The sequence below is a fragment of the Salmo trutta genome, chromosome 37 (assembly GCF_901001165.1).
Source record: "Salmo trutta chromosome 37, fSalTru1.1, whole genome shotgun sequence".
Classification (NCBI taxonomy): domain Eukaryota; kingdom Metazoa; phylum Chordata; class Actinopteri; order Salmoniformes; family Salmonidae; genus Salmo; species Salmo trutta.
This window is the reverse complement of record NC_042993.1, coordinates 20,429,495-20,452,679: the sequence shown is the minus strand read 5'-3', so window position 1 is coordinate 20,452,679 and position 23,185 is coordinate 20,429,495. Positions and strand designations below refer to the sequence as shown.

The 23,185-nt window shown below is 39.0% G+C and overlaps 1 protein-coding gene, 2 long non-coding RNA genes and 3 other non-coding genes across 12 annotated transcripts; 4 read left to right on the top strand and 2 right to left on the bottom strand.

Annotated features, from left to right (window-relative positions):
* Positions 1-210: 210 nt before the first annotated feature.
* LOC115176664 (uncharacterized) lies at positions 211-5,877 on the bottom strand. Its single transcript, XR_003872258.1, has 2 exons — positions 5,223-5,877; positions 211-453 (listed from the first exon to the last, which is right to left on the bottom strand). It is a non-coding gene; the product is annotated as an uncharacterized LOC115176664 (long non-coding RNA).
* On the top strand, positions 2,838-2,909 carry trnae-cuc (transfer RNA glutamic acid (anticodon CUC)). Its single transcript has one exon. It is a non-coding gene; the product is annotated as a tRNA-Glu (tRNA).
* trnas-aga (transfer RNA serine (anticodon AGA)) lies at positions 3,966-4,047 on the top strand. The gene has a single exon. It is a non-coding gene; the product is annotated as a tRNA-Ser (tRNA).
* On the top strand, positions 4,100-10,801 carry LOC115176663 (uncharacterized). Its single transcript, XR_003872257.1, has 2 exons — positions 4,100-4,816; positions 9,661-10,801. It is a non-coding gene; the product is annotated as an uncharacterized LOC115176663 (long non-coding RNA).
* On the top strand, positions 5,275-5,356 carry trnas-aga (transfer RNA serine (anticodon AGA)). Its single transcript has one exon. It is a non-coding gene; the product is annotated as a tRNA-Ser (tRNA).
* On the bottom strand, positions 10,466-22,139 carry LOC115176662 (T-cell differentiation antigen CD6). 7 transcript variants are annotated; one of them, XM_029736821.1, is made up of 14 exons: positions 21,825-22,139; positions 20,302-21,727; positions 19,150-19,230; positions 17,802-18,101; positions 17,185-17,499; positions 15,978-16,037; positions 15,707-15,856; positions 15,087-15,200; positions 14,848-14,964; positions 14,558-14,704; positions 14,235-14,318; positions 13,941-14,075; positions 13,646-13,747; positions 10,466-11,199 (listed from the first exon to the last, which is right to left on the bottom strand). In XM_029736821.1, exons 2-14 carry the CDS (start codon positions 20,351-20,353, stop codon positions 11,057-11,059), a joined length of 1,800 nt encoding a protein of 599 aa, XP_029592681.1. In that variant the 5' UTR covers positions 20,354-21,727; positions 21,825-22,139; the 3' UTR covers positions 10,466-11,056. The 7 variants fall into 7 exon arrangements, with proteins under 7 accessions (XP_029592681.1, XP_029592682.1, XP_029592679.1 ...); XM_029736822.1 differs by having other exon boundaries at positions 21,613-21,727; XM_029736819.1 differs by having other exon boundaries at positions 20,302-21,720.
* Positions 22,140-23,185: the final 1,046 nt, after the last annotated feature.

Genomic DNA, 23,185 nt, shown 5'->3' with positions numbered 1-23,185 from the left:
ATAATATAATTTGACAGTTCTGTTTTGCCTTTTAGTCAGTATACTTTCAGTAGGTTAATTGTACATGACTTATACTCTAATACTTACTGTCAAGGCAAATACCCCACAAGAGTAACATCTTGTTGGCATGGGTAAGGACGGGTACCACATGCCCATCTGGAGATATTACACCCCTTCTCTCACAGGAATGATCTGAACATATGTTAATAAAAGTACAGCATTTTCAAACACTTTATTGATTACAATATAGAGAGGAATAACAGAGGGGAATCTGAGAATGCAGGGATTCCAGCAGGGTGTGAGTTGAAGGAGCAGACAAGGGCTGGAATGTAAATGACGTGATCATCTGGGATGATCTAACATCTGAGAATGGGCAGGCATTCCCTCGGATGAAGAGCATCTCCGTCTTGCTGATGATGTGCTGTCATCCAGGTGGAAATGTCACCTGCATATCTGATGTAGGAAAAAGAGAAGAGATAAGTTGAGTGTCCTGTGAATATGTTTATGTATGTACTGTACATGTGTGTGTATGTGTATATATATATTTTATTTAAATTTCTATTATTATTGTCATTATTGTGTTTTGTGGCTGAGGGGTGGGGGGAGGTTGATGGGGAGGGTGGAGGTGCTGGGGGTGTCCTATTGAGGACTAAGAGACCTATTGGGGAGGGGATTCTTCATGGAGGCACATTCAGTCATAGTTTTGTTTATTATACTATTATACATGTATTTATTTTTTATATTATTTTAACAGTTTACTGTGATTATGGATATGCACTCATGTTGACTTATATATTTCAACTCCCAGGGTACAAATTTTAGATTTATTATAACTACTGTACCTACATTCTTAAAAACTAAAACAGAAAAAGTTTTTTAAAAATGTAGGAAAAGCCATAAGAGGGAAAAGCACGATGGGATGGGGTATTGAGGGATGGGTAGAGAGAACAGTAGAGGGCTCTGAAAACTATTATTGCTGAAATAATCACTTCCTTTTGTGACTAGAGTCTAATACATCCTGTGGCACACATCAGAGGGCATGATAGATCACCAAAAATGATTCTGAAGTGTGCCAGGCCTTGCATTCCCAAAATAGAAAGGGGGGGGGGGGGGGGGGCTTGCAGAAAATAGCCTTCTAATTTCCTTGATTTTGTGGCTAGAGTCAAATACTTTCTGTGCATTACTACTGGTCAATAGCCTAACGTGATCAGAAATCTCAACTAGCAAACAAGTCGCAGCAACTTTCTGTGGTGAAACCGTACCCATTACATTAGGAAAACTGTTGTAATGAACACTTATGAGAATGCTGGGCTGAATTTTCTGGACTTTACTACCTTAAATAATACTTTTAAGATCAACTGGATAAAACAATTCCTAAGAAGACCCACTTCTATCTGGAATTTTATTCCTCATCATGTCTTCTACTTTTGGTGGCCTTAACTTCATTTTGTTTTGCAATTATAATATTGACAAAGTTACAGTGAAACTTTCTGCTTTTCATCGGCAGGTTTTCTTGTCATGGTCCTTAATTTATAAACACAATTTTTCTCCACACAGATATTATATATGGAATAATTGGGATATATTGTATAAAAATACTTATTTGTTTTTAGAATATTGGTTCCGAAATAATATCCTATTGGTGAGCCAACTGGTAAATAATATCCTATTGGTGAGCAAACTGGTAAATAATATCCTATTGGTGAGCCAACTGGTAAGCGCAGAGGGTCTTTTACTCAGTTATAAGGAATTCTTATCACTTTACAAGGTCCCTGTAACACCTAAAGATTTTGCAATTGTTTTAGATGCCATTCCCTCAGGTATTGCTCTATTATTCAGGAACGTGTCAAGACCTGACCCTCAGAGCCTACCTTCTATTGACCCTGTTGACTCATCAGTAGGAAATATTTGTTTCTCTTTTGGCCCATTCAACAATAGAGCGATATGAACCTTGTTTCAGCAGGATGTTGTAGTTACCTTATTGGAATGGATTTATTGATAATATCTGTTGGGAAAAAGTTTGGATGTTGCCACACACATAACCTACTTGTTAATTTTAAAGGCAACTTCCTTAATTTTGTTATTCATAAATATTATTCTGCCAACCACGTTATGAAGAAGTTTAAGGAAAACATCAACTCAAATTGCTCCTTTTGTAATGACCACCCAGAAACAGTGTTGCATCTTTTTTGGCATTGTATTCATGTAATGAAACTGTGGCAAGACATCAGTAGATTTATAATTGAACACTTTTATGAAGGTTTAACACTATTGTGGAGAGATGTACTGCTTGGATTCTTAACCTAGATAGGAATAAGTTGAAACATTTTTATGTAATTCATTTCATTACTCTTTTGGCCAAATTTCATATTCACAAATGTAAATTTACAAACAAAAAAACAAATTTTCTTACCCTACAAAAAGAAATTGAACTGTATTTTAAGACAATTAAATACTCTACTAACAAAAAAGCTGGTAGAATTATAAGTGTATGTATGTCCCTTAAGGTCCTTGTGTAATGTGATATTGTACCCCCTAGCTCAATTGTCCATTGTATATAATCTATATATACTTGTGTTCCCACATGTACTTTCTGTATTGATTTGTTGTTAATTTTTGTATTTTATTTTTAAATAAAAAAATTAAAACAAAAGTCGCAGCAATGAAGATTTGACTGCGTGCGCGTTCAAGCAAGTCGCAGCAATGAAGGAGGGGGTGCCTGCGCATTCACACGAAAAGGGGGGGCTTTTCAGCATAACGTTAGAATGAGAAAATTTTAGGGACATGCAAGCATTGTTCCATTAAATTCGAAGCGTCCATATTAACTACGTAACTGATCCCTGGTGGTCTAGTGGTTAGGATTCGGCGCTCTCACCGCCGCGGCCCGGGTTCGATTCCCGGTCAGGGAACATAGTTTTACTCCTGAACAGCTCTTTCTGTACGTTAACGGTTTGCACTAACGTTCTCTTTATAAAGTACATTTTATATCAGTGTTCTCTTTATAAAGTACATTTTATATCCGTATAGGCTGCTGAAGGGAGGACGGCTCATAATCATGGCTGGCATGGAGCAAATGGAATGGCATCAAACTATGTGTTTGATGTATTTGATACCAATCCACTGATTCCGCTTCCAGCCGTTACCACGAGCCCATCCTCCCAAATTAAGGTACCACCAACCTCCTGTGTTTTATGTTTAAGCAATAAGGCACGAGGAGGTGTGATATAAGGCCAATATACCATGGCTAAGGGCTGTTCTTAATTACGACTCAAAGTGGAGTGCCTGGATACAGCCCTTAGCCGTGGTATATTGGCAATATACCACAAACCCCCAAGGTGCCTTATTGATATTATAATTTTTATTTGTGTTTTATTTAACTAGGCAAGTCAGTTAAGAACAAATTCGTATTTGACGGCCTACACCGGCCAAACCCGGATGAAGCTCTGCCAATTGTTCGCCAGCCTATGGGACTCCCAATCAAGGCCGGTTGTAATACAGCCTGCATAAACTGGTTACCAACGTAATTAGGGGCAGTAAAAATAAATGTTCACGGGTATGTCAGCCAATCAGTATTCAGGGCTCGAACCATCCAGTTTGTAATGCTTATTTTATCTGTTGAATTAATTTATTCACAAATGTTTGTACTAGGTCACTGATTAAGTAACATTTCTGAGAAGCGTCATTGCCACAGTCAATATGAAGAAACCAATTAATTAACTAACTACCCAACATGATAATAATTGAAACAAAGTTACTCGTACAAGTGAAATTAGGAGGTAGTTATCTTGGCCTAGTGGTTAAGGCGACAGACTAGAAATCCTCCCGCGCAGGTCAGAATCCTGCCGACAACGGGTTGTTTAGTGCTGCAGCCTGCTGAATCATAATATCAATCAAAATGTCAGATATCTCCTTTTATATATATTAATGTTGGATATTACCGATTTATGTCAACAATAATATCAGGTGTTGTCGTGGCCGAGTGGTTAAGGCGATGGACTAGAAATCCATTGGGATCTTCCCGCGCAGGTTCGAATCCTGCCGACAACGTTTCCTTTTTCACCTGTGATTAACGCTTTGCCCAGGCAGATGGCAGGTATACGTTATTGTATCACTACACATAAATCGCAAACTACAAAGTATGAACCTTTACATACTTGAAATGAGCTGTCAATCAAGCACTCCTGTTCATGACAACAACAGTCAAATAAGCAGTAGTACCCTGAAGCTATGGCGGACGATTTGCTAGATAATTTTTTTGCAAAAAAAAAAATAATGTAATTTTTTGTCATTTTAGCAGACGCTCTTATCCATAGCGACTTACAGTAGTGAATGCATACATTTATTTTTTTTGTAGGTTGAAACAAAGTTCTGTCGCAATGTTTCGTTGACGCCACAACTTCAAACTCCCTCAGATTTACCGACGGCTGGGAAATGTTTAATGCAAACTGGGGGGGAAAAACACTGGTGCGTAGTAAAATGCAAGTATTAACAGGTTAACGATAGCTTGTACGGGGGAATGGACTAATGTTAACCATGACTGACGAGGTGGAAGCTTATGCAACGTAACTAACGACGGTAGCTATGTAACGTTAGCTAATTAGCTGCAAACGACAGCCTTCCTAAATTGCATTATTTCACCAAACTTGTTAGCTAAATCACGTAGTTAGCTAGGTAACGTTAGTTTGCTGAAACTTCCTCGCTTCACATCGTCAGCACCACTGATGATACACCCAGAAAAACCGACAGCGAATATGTAGATGCCTTTCTTGAGGACATAACGTTACTTGACGATGACTTCGATTCCCTTGAGCTAAACGTGAGTAAATAACCTTAGCTACATCGCCTTGCAATGTCGAATTCTGTTGGCTAAAAAAATAACAGCATCTACTGTCCAGTAGTAGCTATAAGCAACCCGTAGTAGCTAGTTAACGTTATCTGGCTGGGTATCACACGGATGTATTAGCTAGCTATAATGAGATAAATACAAAGATATGTTAGATTGTTTTTAGCCTGTTTCCAATGGGAAGGTTGCTATCACGTTTGACCTTCTGACTCCAATGCATTAGCCAACGTTACATTGCAAAAGGGCTGCCCTTTAGGTAGTCTCATATTTGCTTAACTTTACACATTTGGAGACTGGACAGCTTCCTAAAACGACAAAGACATTGCCACAGTCAACAAGAAAGTAAGTTTGCCAATAACTCAACTTTAAAGAACCTCACTTATTCATGCGAGCATAGTTGGTTGTCCTGTTAGTAGTCGTACATGTAGGCAGTTGTCGTGGCCGAGTGGTTAAGGCGATAGACTAGAAATCTATTGGGATCTTCCCGCGCAGGTTCGAATCCTGCCGACAACGGGTTGTTTTGTGTTGCAGAATCATAATATCTGGCTGTATTATTTTGTCAGTGGTTTACTGCAAAAAGTCAGATGTGTTCATATGACGTTATTATTGAAACTCAGTAAATGTTATCTAAGACGTGTATATCTCTGTTGCATGCTGTCAATGTTGTTTTACAGTTGTCATTATCTTAGGCAGACCAAAATGGCCATTCACAGGGAGCCATAAAGTCTAGTAGTGAGCCTTTGGTAAAGCATGTATTTGATAAAACCTCTCTTTCGATCCTTATTTTTTGTTCTTATGTGAGCAGGTGCTGCCCAGTTTTCTTTGGTGGTAGCTCCATTGCAAATTGTGTAGGAACAGCCGTTTCACAAAGGTAAAAGTGCTGTTAAATTGTAGTGCTGGGATCATCAACTGGATTCAGCCGCAGGCAGATTTTTTTTTTCTCGAGGGGATGGTCAGGAGGCCGGAATATAATTACGAATAATTGCAAATAACTCCACTGCCCAAACAGATATAATATTTAACTAAAACAGACACATTTCAAATCTTGCTTACATTTGTGTATGATCACATACTGTATATCTCTATATTATGCGTGGGAATTCTTTGGAACAGATTTCCAAAATTAAAATCACTTGATACTGATTTGCTGGTGTTTTTACAGTCTTATGTCCAACAATAAAATGATAAAATATATGTATTTATTTTGCTCAGAAAACGTGGGGGGGCAAATAAAATCACCCACAGGCCACCAGTTGGGGAACCCTGTTGTAATGTTAATTGTATGTAAGCATGGATCACATTTTAATTTGACTCATTGTTTAACCTGTGCTGAATTGTATCTCCTGTGACTTTTGGGTGGCCATGTTTGACGATCATGAATGGGACCCCTCTTGTGACTACCTCTTCTTCAGCTGAGCCTCCTCTCATTGGGCCTGATGTATCTTTATGGGTTAACAAACTCTTTGCGGAATTTATATATTGTTATTATCTTGAAACAAGTTTGAAGTTGTTACAGAAAACCACACATCCCAAATTTCTCAGATTTGAACAGAAGAGGGCAGTGTAAACTTTTTATTTTGGGACTTCGTGAAAATGAACTGGAATAATCTTCATTTGATTCTTAATGTAAAATACCTTTTAAGTGGGGATTATGACTTTCACCTTGATTGATATCCACACTTTCAGAGAAACAGGTAACTTTTTGCCAAAGTGAGTATGAAAACACAGTGGTTTAATTTAAAAGTTTTTTTTTAAAACTGTGCTCTGAGATCGGTGCACAGCAGATAGGAATTTCATAGGACAACTGGTACTAGTGGATGGAGACAGACATTAGAAGGGCAGTCAAACAACACAACAATGCCACCTCGGTTGCCTCTGCTTCAATATTGTGTTTCACAGACAGAGCTTGCCCATCATGACAAAGACTGACACTTAAGCTTAGTTAATGCAGTGAAGTGGAAGACGTTATAACAGTAGCGCTGTAAGTATGCAGGCGTGGGTATTTGGTGCTCTTAACACCAGGACAGGAATTACGTTCTTCTAGGCTACACTAATTTGATACTATTGGTGCGAGTCGACTTGAAATGCAAACTAAGACAATAGAAGGGCTGTGCTCAAATGGGAGAAAAACATTTTTAAAATAGAAAAACAACAAAGGCTATCGCAACCACAATGTTGGTATTTTGGTGCAGGTAAATTATGGCACTTGGAGCAGCGTATGCTTTGTGAACAGCCTCTTTCTTTCATTCTAAAATATACTGTAGCTAGTGCCTTTCATTTTTTGAAAAATGTTCCATAGTGTAGGTTCGCAGCAGCACAGCTTTGTTGAATCCAGACTTTTGTGTTGACAAAATGAAGGTAGTAGGCCTAGTGAAAATCCAGTGCAAGAGCAGGGAGTACTCCTATGGACCCTACCACGTTGTCTTCCTAGAGCATGTGCAGTGGCTGATGTTCCAAGCTTGTGGGTTTTGCTGTCGGTGTTATCACAGCAGTGAACTAATGATCTGTTCTGGTGGACACTTGGTGGTTTCAGGCTTTGTGCTGGAGTATAGAGGTTTTACTAAGTTGCTGAGAGCCTAGGGCTCCTCTACAAGACATGGGGATTCATTTATTATTCAAATGTGCTTGTTAAATGCAACGTAACGTATTGTGCAAATTATGCTGAAATTAAGCTTTAGGATGGACATGCTTACCATCAAACTTCCATGTCCATTGTGTCTTGTCTAATTTGTCTTTCCACCCAAATGTATTCCTTCCAATCATTCAACAATCTTTCAAGGGTTCTTGGAGGCTGGTTTTGTTCCATGCACATAACCAATTTGTGTCAAGTACTTTGTGAATCTAGTACTACTTATTAGAGGTCGACCGATTATGATTTTTCAACACCGATACTGATTATTGGAGGACCAAAAAAAGCCGATAGCGATTAATCGGCCGATTTAAAAATATATAAATAAATAAATAAATACAATTGTAATAATGACAATTACAACAATACTGAATGAACACTTATTTTAACTTAATATAATACATAAATACCATCAATTTAGCCTCAAATAAATAATGAACCGATGTTCAATTTGGTTTAAATAATGCAAAAACAAAGTGTTGGAGAAGAAAGTAAAAGTGCAACATGTGCCATGTAAAAAAGCTAACGTTTAAGTTCCTTGCTCAGAACATGAGAACATATGAAAGCTGGTGGTTCCTTTTAACATGAGTCTTCAATATTCCCAGGTAAGAAGTTTTAGTTTGTAGTTATTATAGGAATTATAGGACTATTTCTCTCTATACGATTTGTATTTCATATACCTTTGACTATTGGATGTTCTTATAGGCACTTTATTATTGCCAGTGTAACAGTATAGCTTCCGTCCCTCTCCTTGCTCCTACCTGGGCTTGAACCAGGAACACATCAACAACAGCCACCCTCGAAGCAGCGTTACCCATGTAGAGCAAGGGGAACAACTACTCCAAGTCTCAGAGCGAGTGACATTTGAAACGCTATTAGCGCACACCCGCTAACTAGCTAGCCATTTCACATCGGTTACACCAGCCTAATCTTGGGAGTTGATAGGCTTGAAGTCATAAACAGCGCAATGCTTGAAGAATTTTGACGAGCTGCTGGCAAAACGCACAAAGTTGCTGTTTGAATGAATGCTTACGAGCCTGCTGCTGCCTACCATCGCTCAGTCAGACTGCTCTATCAAATCATAGACTTAATTATAACATAACACACAGAAATACGAGCCTTTGGTTATTAATATGGTTGAATCCTGAAACGATCATTTCGAAAACGAAACGTTTATTATTTCAGTGAAATACGGAACCGTTCCGTATTTTATCTAACGGGTGGCATCCCTAAGTCTAAATATTCCTGTTACATTGCACAACCTTCAATGTTATGTCATAATTATGTACAATTCTGGCAAAGGAATTACGGCCTTTGTTAGGAATAAATGGACTTCACACAGTCCGTAATGAGCCAGGCGGCCCAAACTGCTGTATATACCCTGACTGCTTGCACGGAACGCTAGAGAAGTGACACAAATTCATGTTAGCAGGCAATATTAACTAAATATGCAGGTTTAAAAATATATACTTGTGTATTGATTTTAAAGAAAGGCATTGATGTTTATGGTTAGGTACATTGGTGCAACGACAGTGCTTTTTTCACAAATGCGCTTGTTAAATCATCACCCGTTTGTCGAAGTAGGCTGTGATTCGATGAGAAATTAACAGGCACCGCATCGATTATATGCAACGCAGGACACGTTAGATAAACTAGTAATATCATCAACCATGTGTAGTTAACTAGTGATTATGTTAAGATTGATCGTTTTTTATAAGATAAGTTTAATGCTAGCTAGCAACTTACCTTGGCTTCTTGCTGCCCTCGCATAACAGGTAGTCAGCCTGCCATGCAGGCTCCTCATGGAGTGCAATGTAAGGCAGGTGGTTAGAGCGTTGGACTAGTAACCGGAAGGTTGCAAAAACGAATCCCCGAATCCCCCCTGAACAAGGCAGTTAACCCCCATTCCTAGGTCGTCATTGAAAATAAGAATGTGTTCTTAATCTGACTTGCCTAGTTAAATAAAGGTGTACATTTTTTTTTTTTTTAATTGCCAAATCGGTGACCAAAAATACCGATTACTGATTTGTTATAAAAACTTGAAATCGGCCATTCTGATTAATCGGTCGACCTCTACTACTTATCCTATCTATAACTCTACATACCAGTATTATACTGTTAGAGAAATTAATCTATTCATCTAGCTCATTGCTTAGCTAACCAGCCTTGTCTCTTTGTATCTCTGCAGGAACAACATGCCAGACTGTCAGAAGCTGCGGGCCAAGCTGAGGAGAAGAAAAGGGGCGCGGGCGTACGCCTGCCAGTGTAGCTGGCACTCTGCTCGAGACCTCACCGACCTGAGAGAACAGCACCAGCTCAAGTGGGTCTGTGGGAAGCATGATATGTGACAGCCTTCTTTCTATCACACACACACACACACACACCACTTTGCAGTTACTTGAAAGCCAATGTCCTCTTGTTATAGACATCCCAACACATATTTTTGAGAATGATATAGGTCTTTCTCTGCATTACATTTAGTGTGTTCTGGGTTTAAAGGTAAATTAACAAGGTAGGTCTTCTGCTATCTTTAGAGATGTGATTTTAGCTAGCTCAGTTTTAAGAGCAGGTATATACCAAACCATATTTGTGTGAAAACGGTACTTAGGAAAGATGAGGCTAAATTGAATGTGTCTTATGTAAAATATATATATATTCTGGTAGTATTTCAGTATGGTACATGCTTTTCTGTAGCCTTTCCTTCTCTGTCTTAGTTTCTATCTCCCTTGTCTTTTTGTTTATTTCCTCTTCTGTCACTTTGAGTCAAATGCGTTCTCTTTTAAGGGATTTCTGATCTTACCATTCATGTATTGTGTATAATATGAAGGTGAGGTTAGTGTGGAGTTAAATGATGCAAACTTTTCCTGTTGCATCTGTGCTAGACATTTAGACATAAAATATTAAACATAAAAGCATTACTTCACTCTGACAGTCTAGTAGTTGATACTTTATAAATGAATCATAATCAAATGAAGTAGTCTGTGGATAGTTGATTTAAATATGTACTAATTTATTAATCATTAGGGAACCATAAAAAAAGCTTAACTTCCAAAGACATTCATGGTATTTGTTGTGATAGCCCAGTCAGAAGTAGGTATTTTGGATGGTAAAAAATGTGCTCATATTATGTACAAAACATCTGCATATGCGTGTATACACTAGGCTATTCACATTTTGTCATAGTTGAATATATGTTGTATGCACTTATTTTTGTGTAACTTTTTCTCTTTGATAATATTAACACAATTGAATTTCAAGTTTAAAAAGTTTGATGTGCATTGACTGCTTTGTGTGGCTCAGGTCACCGTATTAAATCAATATCAGTGACAGATTAGTTGGTTGACAATGCTGGTCATTCTGTGCAGTGGAGAAGCGAAGGGGGTTAAGACCGTTGGGCCAGTAACAGAAAGGTCGATGGTTCGAATCCCCAAGCTAACGAGGTGAAAAAAACATCTGTCTGTACCTTTTGAGCAAGGCGATTACACTTAATTGCCCCTGTATGTCTTTCTGGATAATAGCATCTGCTAAAATGTAAATTACTCTGTTTTTATAGTTCTCACTTCACTGCTATGTTTGATGAAATGCTAGTAATTTGTTATGTCATCGTAGTCACTGTCAGAAAGAGACTGGTCCGGGTCTTCCTTCACGGTAGCATCACCAATCCCCTCTTCATCTTGGACTTCTATGTTCTCATAAAGCTCAGAGGAGGATGAGCTGCTTGAATCATCTGTATAAAAGACTCACATTACCATCTACATACATCCACAGTAGGCTACATGTTTTCAGCAATTGCATCTACAATGCCTTCAGAAAGTATTTATACCCCATTACTTTTTCCATATTTTGTTGTTACACAGCCTGAATTTAAAATAGATTAAATTTAGATTGTGTCACTGGCCTACACACAATACCCCATCATGTCAAAGTGGAATTATGTTTGTAGACATTAACTAATTCATAAAAAATGAAAAGTGTTATGTTTGGGACAAATCCAACACATCACTGAGTACCACTCTTCATATTTTCAAGTATGGTGGTGGTTGCATCATGTTAAGGGTATTCTTGTCATCAGCAAGGAGTAGAGTTTTTTTTTAGGATAAAAAAACTACGGAATGGAGATAAGCACAGGCAAAATACTAGAGGAAACCTGGTTCAGTCTGCTTTTCAATAGACACAGGGAGACAAATTCACCTTTCAGCAGGACAATAAACTAAAACACAAGGCCAAATATACACTGGCCTAATTACAGTTTTGACTCAAATCGGCTTGAAAATCTATGGACAGACTTGGAAATAGCTGTTTAGCAATGATAAACAACCAACTTGATAGAGCTTGAAGAATTTAAAAAAGTATAATGTGCAAATATTGTAGAATCCAGGTGTGCAAAGATTTTAGAGATTTACCCAGAAAGACTCACATCTGTAATCACTGCCAAAGGTGATTCTAACATGTATTAACACAGGGGTGTGAATACTTATTTAAATTAAAATAGATTTTTCATGTTTTCACTTTGTCATTATGGGGTATTGTGTGTTTTTATGTTATCCATTTTGAATTCAGGCTGTAACAAAGTGGAATAAGTCAAGGGGTGTGAATATTTTATGAAGGCAATGTACATTACAGATAGTACATGACTGTATAATCTACTGCACAGTTGTGATCCATGTAGGGAATACGGGTACCTGGTGCCGCCATTGAACATAACTTAATGTCAAGGACTAGGCTTAATCTTTGTCAAGGGAACCTACCCTTTATGATAATGCATCAATGTTTAAACATTTGAAATCACCCCTTTGTATTAACGGCAAAGCCACAGGGAATAGGGGTGCTGAGGGTGCACCCCCTAATAATTCGAAATGAAATAATAAATGAACAATTCTAATTGAACAAAAAAAAGTACAATTAGAGAACTAAGCCTTAATTACTCCTGTATGAGCGGAGAAAAATACTAATCTTCACTCACAGTCGCTTATTAGCCTGTTCTACTCCCGACCAAAAGCCTGTGACTTGTCAATGTGATTTTGTTTCACCTGAATCTCCATCTATATTTGGTTAATTCTCTGGCTGGGCAAATAAGTAGAGGTGGTAGCTCATCTATTTGTTTGCTCATCTATCACTGATTATGTACCCTAAATCAAGTGTAGGCCTATTGTTATGCTCGGTCGCATATAGGCAACTCCAAAAGCCAGCAGTGGTTGTGAAATATGAACAGGAGACTCATGCTTTTGAAAGTATAGATTGCTATTATTTTCTATGGGTATCATGATGAAGACTCTCAATGTAAGACCCTACGTCTGCTCCCTATCAAAGCGGAGTGAGAGTAGAAAAGAGATGAAACGTGGATCAAAAAGCATGGGCTTGCCTTGGGCTCTGTTTCAAAATCACGTTTTTTTTATATGACAGCAGTTCCACACGTTGCGTGACGCAAATTGTGTGGGAAGAATATTCTGGATTTTATTCTGTTATATTTCATTATATTCTCAGCCTACTATAAAATATGTGTGTTGACTGTGACCAGTGTAGCCTAAGTGTGTCTTGTCTGTTTAATGAACAAAATAACTTGATTTTATATGCATGGCACAGCCACAATTTTATTTTGACAGGCAACATGCCGTAAAGTCCTTCTATAAAGGGTATTAGTGTCTGTAATCTAATTGACTGTCATTCTGAGGTGTAGCTCTCCATAGTTTAATGGCAGATTAGAGTGAAAAACAAAGCCAGCCAATTTCCTCCATCTGAATGACAGTCTCTCTCTCCCTCCCTCCCCCTGTTGGATTCAAGCATGTGCCTGCCAGAAATACTACCCTTTCCATTATTCACTGTGATAGTAAATCTGGTGAAAGCTAAAGGAATTAAGTACAATTTAAATCCACACAGATGTTTATGCCCCATACCCAATGGCCTCATCTGTCAGACTACCTTAGTTCTTTGAATTTAGTTTTGACACAACTTGAAATCACATTGGCTTATGAACTTAGAGAAACCTTTTGAATATGATTTGTTCTGTTTCTTTCACCGGTGGTCGTCAAATTGATTTGTCAGGTTTTGAAACACAATATGACACCAGCAAGGAGACTGAGAATTAGTCTCTGCAGGGAACATTACACGGTTCAATGGAAATTCTGTCCACCTTTGAAACACACAAGCACAGACTCATCAGAAATATCAGGTACCTTGATTTTGATTGCTCAGTAGGTGGCAGCTCCTGTTCACAGGCTGTTGCTGATCCTGGTGTGTACCGGTTGGTTGCACAGGGGAATGTGTATAGGTGTTTTCTGAGGAGGAAATGTGCTCCCAGTGAAGTAATTACAAATCTACATATTTTCTCCCCAAAACTTTCAAGATAATACTTTCATGTACTGTTCTGTAGTGCAAAAGGCCTTTGACGTTGTGTCTACTCCATTCAGTGTTTAGACACAGCCAAATTAATTAGGTGTTGTTGTTCTCGTGATATTGACTTGAACGGACCTGACTGTAGATGCTGTTTCACTGCCATCTCCACGTTGTAGTAGGATTCCCCAGATGATGTACTACTACTCGATCCCAAGGATGGCTCTCTTCCACAGATCATGTCTGTGAGGGCAGTTTCTCTCAAATCTGGACCTGGGTGGTTAGCATTCCACACAGTTACTCTGTTAACGTTGATTCATGACAATGGATTTCATAGATGCACTGACTGACTCCACAAAAGCATTTTTGGACTACAGTTATTTTATTTTGTTAATTTTTTGCAGCATTTGTGGTTGAGCATTTTAGACTGACCTGAGTCCAGCAGCTCCTTCTCCTGTGTCTCAATGTTTTCATAGCATTCCCCAGAAGATGTGCTGGATGACACCAGCGAATGCACTGGACATACAAATGGTTGTTAGTGTTAGTATGTTACAAAAGGGCTCTTATTCAACTTTTCTGTCACCATGGCAAGTTTTTAGAAAATGCTAACTTTTCTGATTCCTTGTTCTGCTAACGGTTACAGTAAGGTCCCAGATTTTAAGAGGACATTATGTCCTTTTAAGACTAAGAAGAATCTGTCTGACATGGACACAATATGATAAAAATCTGGTTCACCCAACCTGACAGTAACTTACGGCTTTGGGCGGCAGGGTTATTTTTCTCAATGCTGTTGATTGTCTCAGCAACAATATTATATTTCTCAGGAGCGTCAGAAGTGTCTGCTGTCTGCGTGGTTTCCCATGGCTCTCTGCTTGTGCTTCCTCCATTGTCAAGGACCCTGACTAATGAAAACATAAAATACCATTTGGTTGGCACTGTGAGCAAGTCCTTGGACCACTTTCTCCCTTTAATATCAATGTTTCACTTCCCATTTTTTTTCTTTTAGAATTGCATTATTTATCCAAAACTAGGAAGATGAACTGACCAAGTGCAGTAGCCATGGCAACAGAGGGTTGGTCATTGAAGTCATAGTTTTCATAGTCAGAGTCACACGAGGCGGCGGTGTCATTCTGAGAGGGCTGTTTGGAAAGGTACTGTGGAGCTGCATGAAAGGCCACAGAAAATGTATTTTGACAGATGGGACACGTGAACTAATAAGTCATTTCCTAAAATTGCAAGTAACTAATGGGCACAGAGAGGACAAGTGCATCAGTAGGAACTCACTGTAATCAGCTGTGTCCGTGGTGACTGTGAGGAGGTTGACTCTCTCCCCTCGGTCAGTGTGTTGAGACTGGATGGACAGCTGGCGGCCATCTCGTCTTTGGTGAACCAGAAGTGCTAGTAATGAAGGGAAAGTTTTGTCTTTGAAACTTCTCTCTACCGAAGCTAGGATAATAGGTTTGTTGGCCTTTGATGTTGTATTGTCCTTATTTTCTTGTCCATCTCAAAACCAATTAAATATTTGAATTAGACCACCGTCACATATGGCACATATTCAAACATTATCATCCTTGTGAAATAATAAATGCTGTTTTTTTAAGTTGGTGTGAAAACAACACTAGTGGTGGGACTCTCTTAATGAGCAATCAACCAACCCAGTGGTATGCATACTGTTCCAGTTGGATGATTTCCTTTATGTACTGTATTGAATCACATTGTGTTGTTGTATTATCATAATTGGAAAACCATTGAGAAGAATATGTAATACCCTTCAGACAAAGCAGTTTCTCAGTGTTAATTACTGCTCATTGATGATAGCCTGTTTGTTGTTGTTGGTGTGAACAAATGGGGAGAGTGACAGTTGAGTCTGAGGCAATGAAAGAGAAAGAAAAACGATGACTCACCAGCTCTCCTCCTGTAAGACAGGAAGAGTGAAGCATTGGAGAGGAGTGTGAGGAGGAGGGCTATAGACAATGCGATGCAGCCCCAGACAGCAGCTGTGGGAGGAGAGGACCAGCTCTCTGCACTGGTGACTAGTAGAACTGAGCCTGCTGCTGGAAACAAGAACAAATCATAGTACAGACTAGATAACAAATTCTTCTTGACATGTTCATATGAGCAGAGCAGACACTCTTGGTGTATTATTACATGTGTGTCAGCATCTATTGAAGGTACCTGTGGTTGAAGTCTGGGTGTTCTGTTCTGCCGTCTCGTTGCCTGGTCGAGATAGAATTCCTGTCAGGGAAATGGAGAAGTCCTCAAGGTGTTAGAGAACTAGAATGTATAACAGATGCATGGCTCACTTCTCCTGAGTGTTCAAGGCACTCATGTTTGAAAGACGGGGAACATTTTTGCTTAAAAAAAACATTTGCTCAAAAATGGTAAATCCAAGGGGAGTTGTGTTTGTCCATCTGTGTATCTAATGATCTATTGAACCAATATGACTATTATTCAAAAGTTAGACATTTCAGTCAGTCATTTGGCAATTACTGCCAGGAATGTGTGCGTTTTCTCTTTAAAAAATGTACTTGAAATGTGTAGGACTCACATATTGATGGATATAGCCTTTTGAGCAGGCCTACATAATTAACTATCACTTGAGGTGTTTGAAATGGATCGGAAACATGGTCAACAAGCCATGGCCTTGACAGAACTGGAGTTTCAGACATACTAAAACGCACATACATTTAGCAAAAATTGTTCATTTAGATGCAAGATTCAAAACCCATGGAAGTGCCGAACAACTGTTGTCATGTTGAGGTCAAGGCAGTTTGGATGTTTTCTCACCAAGGAACTCTTGAACTTGGCTCCCAGGTTGAACATCTTTCATTGAGGGTCTTCCTCAGACAGAGCTGTTGCGATGTGGTATTGACGTGGTTTGTCTACTTTCTGAGTGACATGCATTACTTAGGCCTGTGTGTTTTTGTGCTGCCTGTGTGTGTTTCTTTTTTTTTTCGTTAATGAAAATAACAATAATTCATATGCAAAGCAGCTGTCTCTTTTCGGCTTATGACCTCTCACATCATCTGATCTCTGCATTACTGTAGGAGGATTTGAAGCTTGTTTGTCAGTATCAGTGCTGAGTGTTACTGAGACTGAGTGCTATCCATTCAGACACGCTGATAAGGTCACGAGCCAAATCATTCTTGATTCGCAATCATCAGAACCCTGATTGTCGACATTTAGCATGCTGAAAATCAGCGCTAAGATGATGGGGACCTGGTTCGCCACCAAGACACCGGATGTTCAATCATGGTAATGTATTTTACATGTTATTACTGCACTATCCATATTCAGACCAATCTAAAGATAATATAAAAACACTATGACATGATTGTGAATACAGTAACTGACAATGATAATATTATTGCTGCAGACTTACCTGAACAAACCACTGCAGCGTCCTCTTTGTGTCCACAGTCGTTGACTGTCCCCATGGAGGGACACTCCCATAGGTTCCGCTCGCTCCCCCCACAGTTCACCTCATCTAAGAGAACCTGACCAACACCCGCTTCAAAGGACCCGTCCTCCCCACTCACATTTAGGGCAGAGCCACAGCCCAATTGAGCACAGACCACGCCCCCATCTCTCAGGTCCCAACTATCGTCACACACCGTTCCCCATTTTTCCTCTCTCCACAACTCCACCCGTCCCTCACAGTGGTGTGAGCCTCCAGCCAATCGCACGGCCTGGTGCCCTGAGGAATGGACAGATCAACCAATCAGTTCATAGATCATCAGATAACCTCGCTAGAAGCTGGGCCTCACTCAGGATCATTAAAAAGCAGCTTGAAAATGGAAGCGTGCTGAAGGGAGGAACTTGTTGCAAAGCGTCCACAAAACACTTGAGACGGCTCATACGATGGCGCTCCATGGCATGCAATTTGCAGGCGTTACTGCAACAACGTGTTTGTGGTTGCTTATCAACAGCGGTAGCTATTACTCTTGCTCAAGATAAATTGTTCCGATCCACTCATAAGCTTTGCAATGAGGGTCTTACCACATGTTATCTCAGTCAGATTAGAGCAGTCTGTGTATGAGAGCTCTGTACAGTTCTCCACCAGTAGGTCTCTGTAGACACACTGGCTCAGACACGTTGAGCTGGAGTAGTTTAATGTAGCTGTGCCATTCTGTCGGAGCTTGTACACTGCCCCGCAGCTCAGGTTGGTACATATGTCCTCCGCCACTTTGGCCCACTCTGCAGACCCAAGGTCAAAGGTCACCGGCCTCCACAGCCCTCGATGGAGCACCTCGACAACCCCAGAGCAGTGCTGAGATAGCCTGGGGGGGTGAGATATGGCTGGAGGAATGGGGAGATGCAGAATCAATATGAGAGTGAAATACAGATGGCTGTTTATATTTCCCCATGTAGTGTAGCCACATGTACAGTACATGTTATACAGCATAATACACACACATACCCACACACATTGAATGCCCTAGCTGTTTGTTGGCCTATCGGTTGCTGTGCTCTTTGCAGACGTTCAGCAGAGCAGCCACATCCTGTGAGTCATGTCCTGTGGAAATGTCACTGGGTGGTGAATTCGGAGGGGGACACTGAAGTCGACCAACCTGATTCTAGAAACACCACGGAACCAAATACTCAGTGGTTTCAAACCATGTGACACTGGAGCCTTTGGTACTGCATTTCACACTTCAGTCTTCACTTTTTTTCCCGGTTTAAATGTGGTGGAATTGAACTTCATTTAGGTTCAACAAATAGAGAATGAAAACCAGGTTAGTGTAGTATGATTATAACTGAATAACTGATTGATAGCATTTTCCTTAAAAATCTGAATCCACCGGACCATTTGATATCCTCTATGACACAAATGACAATTGACCCATTCTATTTTTATTTTCTGTTTGTGTGTTAGAGCATGTTGGTATGGGATGTTCCTCCCACTTTGCACTAATGGAGCCTTACTCATCATCATCATCATAACCCTCAGAACAATGAAAATATTGTCTCACTATGGCTTATTTGCTGGTGACCTGTATCATTATAGTAAAACAAATGCCTTTGCCTCATATCATTTCGATCTCAGTATAATGACTTGTGACCAATCAAGTTCTCTGCAGGATTGTTGCTTGAGGTTGTCTCCTCCCTCTAAGAAGCACACAGACACCTTACCCATTCATCCCTCTATTTTAGCACCTAGCAATTTGACTGGATGGGCACGAGGGATTGGAATTTGGGGTTTAGGAAGGAATGGGGGGTGGTATTCAGAGAGTAAGATCGATGTAGATTGCAGTGGCCTTCGGAACCAAATGAAGCTTGATTGGAGGCTCGGGTTCTGAGGATCTTTTAGCATAATACCAACCATTTAAATAAAATTGGAACTCACTTAGATTGGATGTCTGCTGCTCATCAGTCTCTCCTGACCCAGAGAATTTCCCCGGAACAGAGTGGTCTTGATTTAGAAAGGCTGAAATATGACAAGCAACAACAAAGTAAACTAAGATAAATGAAAAATGATTGTAGTTATGAGTATTAATGCAGCTGTCCAATCAGTTATTTCATCTTACCGCGTGTTGTCAATGCTATATGAAGCCCAGGACACACAGCGGTACATTAAACAGGTTATTGAATTTGGCTCTAATCAGAATAATCTTTTCCATTTTGTAAACTGTCTGTTGATGGTATTTCAAGGAGTCTGTAAATCACTATATTTACGTTGAATTTCGTAACAGCTATTATCAACTGCCTCAATTGGTTAATTTAGTTGTTAGATGGATATGCCATGAATAACATCTGTGGCTCAAAGTTGAATGAAACAATTTCACACTAGCAATGTTTGAGGAATCAATGCAAATAATGCATCATCTTTGTGAAGCAAAATAATAGTTTGTTCATGCTTTAACCCGTGACACAGCTCTCCTCCTCAGAAAGCAATTCATATTGAACTATCACTTTGTTTATGTATCACTCTGTGACAAATTAGTGATTCATACAAAAACATTTACGTTTCAGCCAATCATTGTTTACTAAGGTTGGTTGATTTGAATTCCCTGCACTTTTATGTTGCGTCAAGCCGTCTGAATCTTAGCTAGCTAGTGTTCGATGAATCGTATTGGCTGCTGCAGTAAACTCCTTGCATTGGGAAGTAAAGTAATCCTCTGTAAGATTATGCAGCATTTAGCCTACACCTAATTGGCATCACTCTGGTCAGTCCATTTTTGTATGAATATTTCATTACTTTCTTGAACACACCAACACATGCTGTCAAAAAGTAGAATAAAACGAAACAAACATAAATTAATTGTAAAGTATGGTGATGTTGAAGCATAATAAAAAAGGAAATGTGACTCCACTGCCAACTATTTTGATGTGCATATCTTTAGTATTATCAAACAACTCATACAAACAATTCTAAAATACATTTGATGCTGTGTTTGATGTACATAGAGTACAACCGTCATACTTTCCTTCAAAAGAGCCAATGAAGATAATATAATTGAATACAACAAAGTAGAAATATTATATTAAACTATGTTACCTTGAGAGAGAACCAGAAGTGACAGAAGTATTGGCGTCCTGAACAGTTCCATCTCACAGAAAACAGTTAGGCCGGGGTCTTTTGAGCATACTCCTCAACCGGAAACAACTTTGTTCTTTTAATATTAATAACAATCAAACGAGAAATAATGCACGTTACTGATCTTATCATGAATTAAGTAGTGTGCTATATGTCAGAACTTGTGTACTCACTATATTTCTGTTTGCACTGCTGCAACTTGTGGTTTTCCACAAGCATCGTCTCTGACACAAAATCGTAATTAATTTAGATATTAGGCCTCCCATGTGTTGTCAATGCTATATGAAGCCCAGGACACACAGCGGTACATTAAACAGGTTATTGAATTTGGCTCTAATCAGAATAATCTTTTCCATTTTGTAAACTGTCTGTTGATGGTATTTCAAGGTGGCTACACAATAGTCCCATTAGAAGGATATAATATGGAGTCTGTAAATCACTATATTTACTTTGGATTTTGTAACAGCTATTATCAACTGCCTCAATTGGTTAATTTAGTTGTTAGATGGATATGCCATGAATAACATCTGTGGCTCAAAGTTGAATGAAACAATTTCACACTAGCAATGTTTGAGGAATCAATGCAAATAATGCATCATCTTTGTGAAGCAAAATAATAGTTTGTTCATGCTTTAACCCGTGACACAGCTCTCCTCCTCAGAAAGCAATTCATATTGAACTATCACTTTGTTTATGTATCACTCTGTGACAAATTAGTGATTCATACAAAAACATTTACGTTTCAGCCAATCATTGTTTACTAAGGTTGGTTGATTTGAATTCCCTGCACTTTTATGTTGCGTCAAGCCGTCTGAATCTTAGCTAGCTAGTGTTCGATGAATCGTATTGGCTGCTGCAGTAAACTCCTTGCATTGGGAAGTAAAGTAATCCTCTATAAGATTATGCAGCATTTAGCCTACACCTAATTGGCATCACTCTGGTCAGTCCATTTTTGTATGAATATTTTATTACTTTCTTGAACACACCAACACATGCTGTCAAAAAGTAGAATAAAACGAAACAAACATAAATTAATTGTAAAGTATGGTGATGTTGAAGCATAATAAAAAAGGAAATGTGACTCCACTGCCAACTATTTTGATGTGCATATCTTTAGTATTATCAAACAACTCATACAAACAATTCTAAAATACATTTGATGCTGTGTTTGATGTACATAGAGTACAACCGTCATACTTTCCTTCAAAAGAGCCAATGAAGATAATATAATTGAATACAACAAAGTAGAAATATTATATTAAACTATGTTACCTTGAGAGAGAACCAGAAGTGACATAAGTATTGGCGTCCTGAACAGTTCCATCTCACAGAAAACAGTTAGGCCGGGGTCCTTTGAGCATACTCCTCAACCGGAAACAACTTTGTTCTTTTAATATTAATAACAATCAAACGAGAAATAATGCACGTTACTGATCTTATCATGAATTAAGTAGTGTGCTATATGTCAGAACTTGTGTACTCACTATATTTCTGTTTGCACTGCTGCAACTTGTGGTTTTCCACAAGCATCGTCTCTGACACAAAATCAAATAGGCTTCTGTCTGTAGAGCACACTTCTTTCTCAGACACAGACTGGCTTTGAGATACACCCACTGTCTTACACACAACTACAAGATGTTTAATTGTTGGCTAACACCCTCGACAACTCATTTTAACCTCCCAACAACGCTCCAAAAAGGTTGAGTAAACAAACAAATTCATATGCAATTTAAAAGAGGTTTACCCAAATGACTATTATCTCCTTATATTGATAAAGAGGAGCATGTCAAATGAATCGGACCCTGTTTTAGGATTCATGAGAATACAACAAGACATCTACTTGAAAAGCCTTATATGCCAGAACATTTTTGAGAAAAGCTGCAGATTCTGGCAATACTAAAACTATATTATTACAGTCTAAAGAAGAAGAAGAATTTAAGCATGTTTGTGTGACTGTGAACAAAGACCAACTCCAATACCATTCAGCTGGTCAATTGTAGGCCCAGAGTAGGGGAAGGCATGGAAGGTCTGCCATACACAGTAATGGAATCTATTTAAGGCTATTTTATGATAGCACTTCACAAACATCCTGAACTTCAGTACGCATAGGCCACCATTATTACCAATAAAGACTAAAACAAGTAAAAGTTTCCCTTTATGTGAGGCAGCTGAACTTAACTTGAATGGACTAGGCCTTGGCTTTACCATAGCCTTATATATAATTGAGTACCCATATACCAAATGTCATTTCATTTGAAATAAAAAGCATTTATCCCGTTCTTGAAGACACCTCACAAACCTGAGGGCCAGGCAGGAAGTTATTGTGGAACCTTCCTCATCCACACACCCCGGGTCTATTTCAGGGAATCTAATTAACACTATTGAAGCTGCCTGGAGGCAGGTTTAGGGACGTAAATACAAACTGCCTTTAGTCACCACAGCAGAGCTCCCAAGAGTCAGCCCAAGAGTCAGAGAAAGTGAATCATGCTTCACACACCTTCACCCTGTTTCACCCTAACACCCTTTAGAATTGTGTTTCTATTCAGTTGGCTTCTCATTTCATTTGATTCATCATATAGCACCAGAAGACCTTGGGTTTCTTAATGCTCTCCATGAGAGGTGACTTCACTTTTAATACAATAACTTCATACTATATCAACCATAACAAATACAGTCAACATACAGATGTAGGATCTTAATTTGATCACCCTGTTGCAGGAGAACCTTCCTGCATTGCAGGAAATGTAAAACTAGTAGTGTATTTGAGGTTTAAAAAGGCGGCGGAAGTTTGTAATTTCCACTTTGAAATTTGAGACTTGATTTTCCCCTAGGAAAAATATCAACC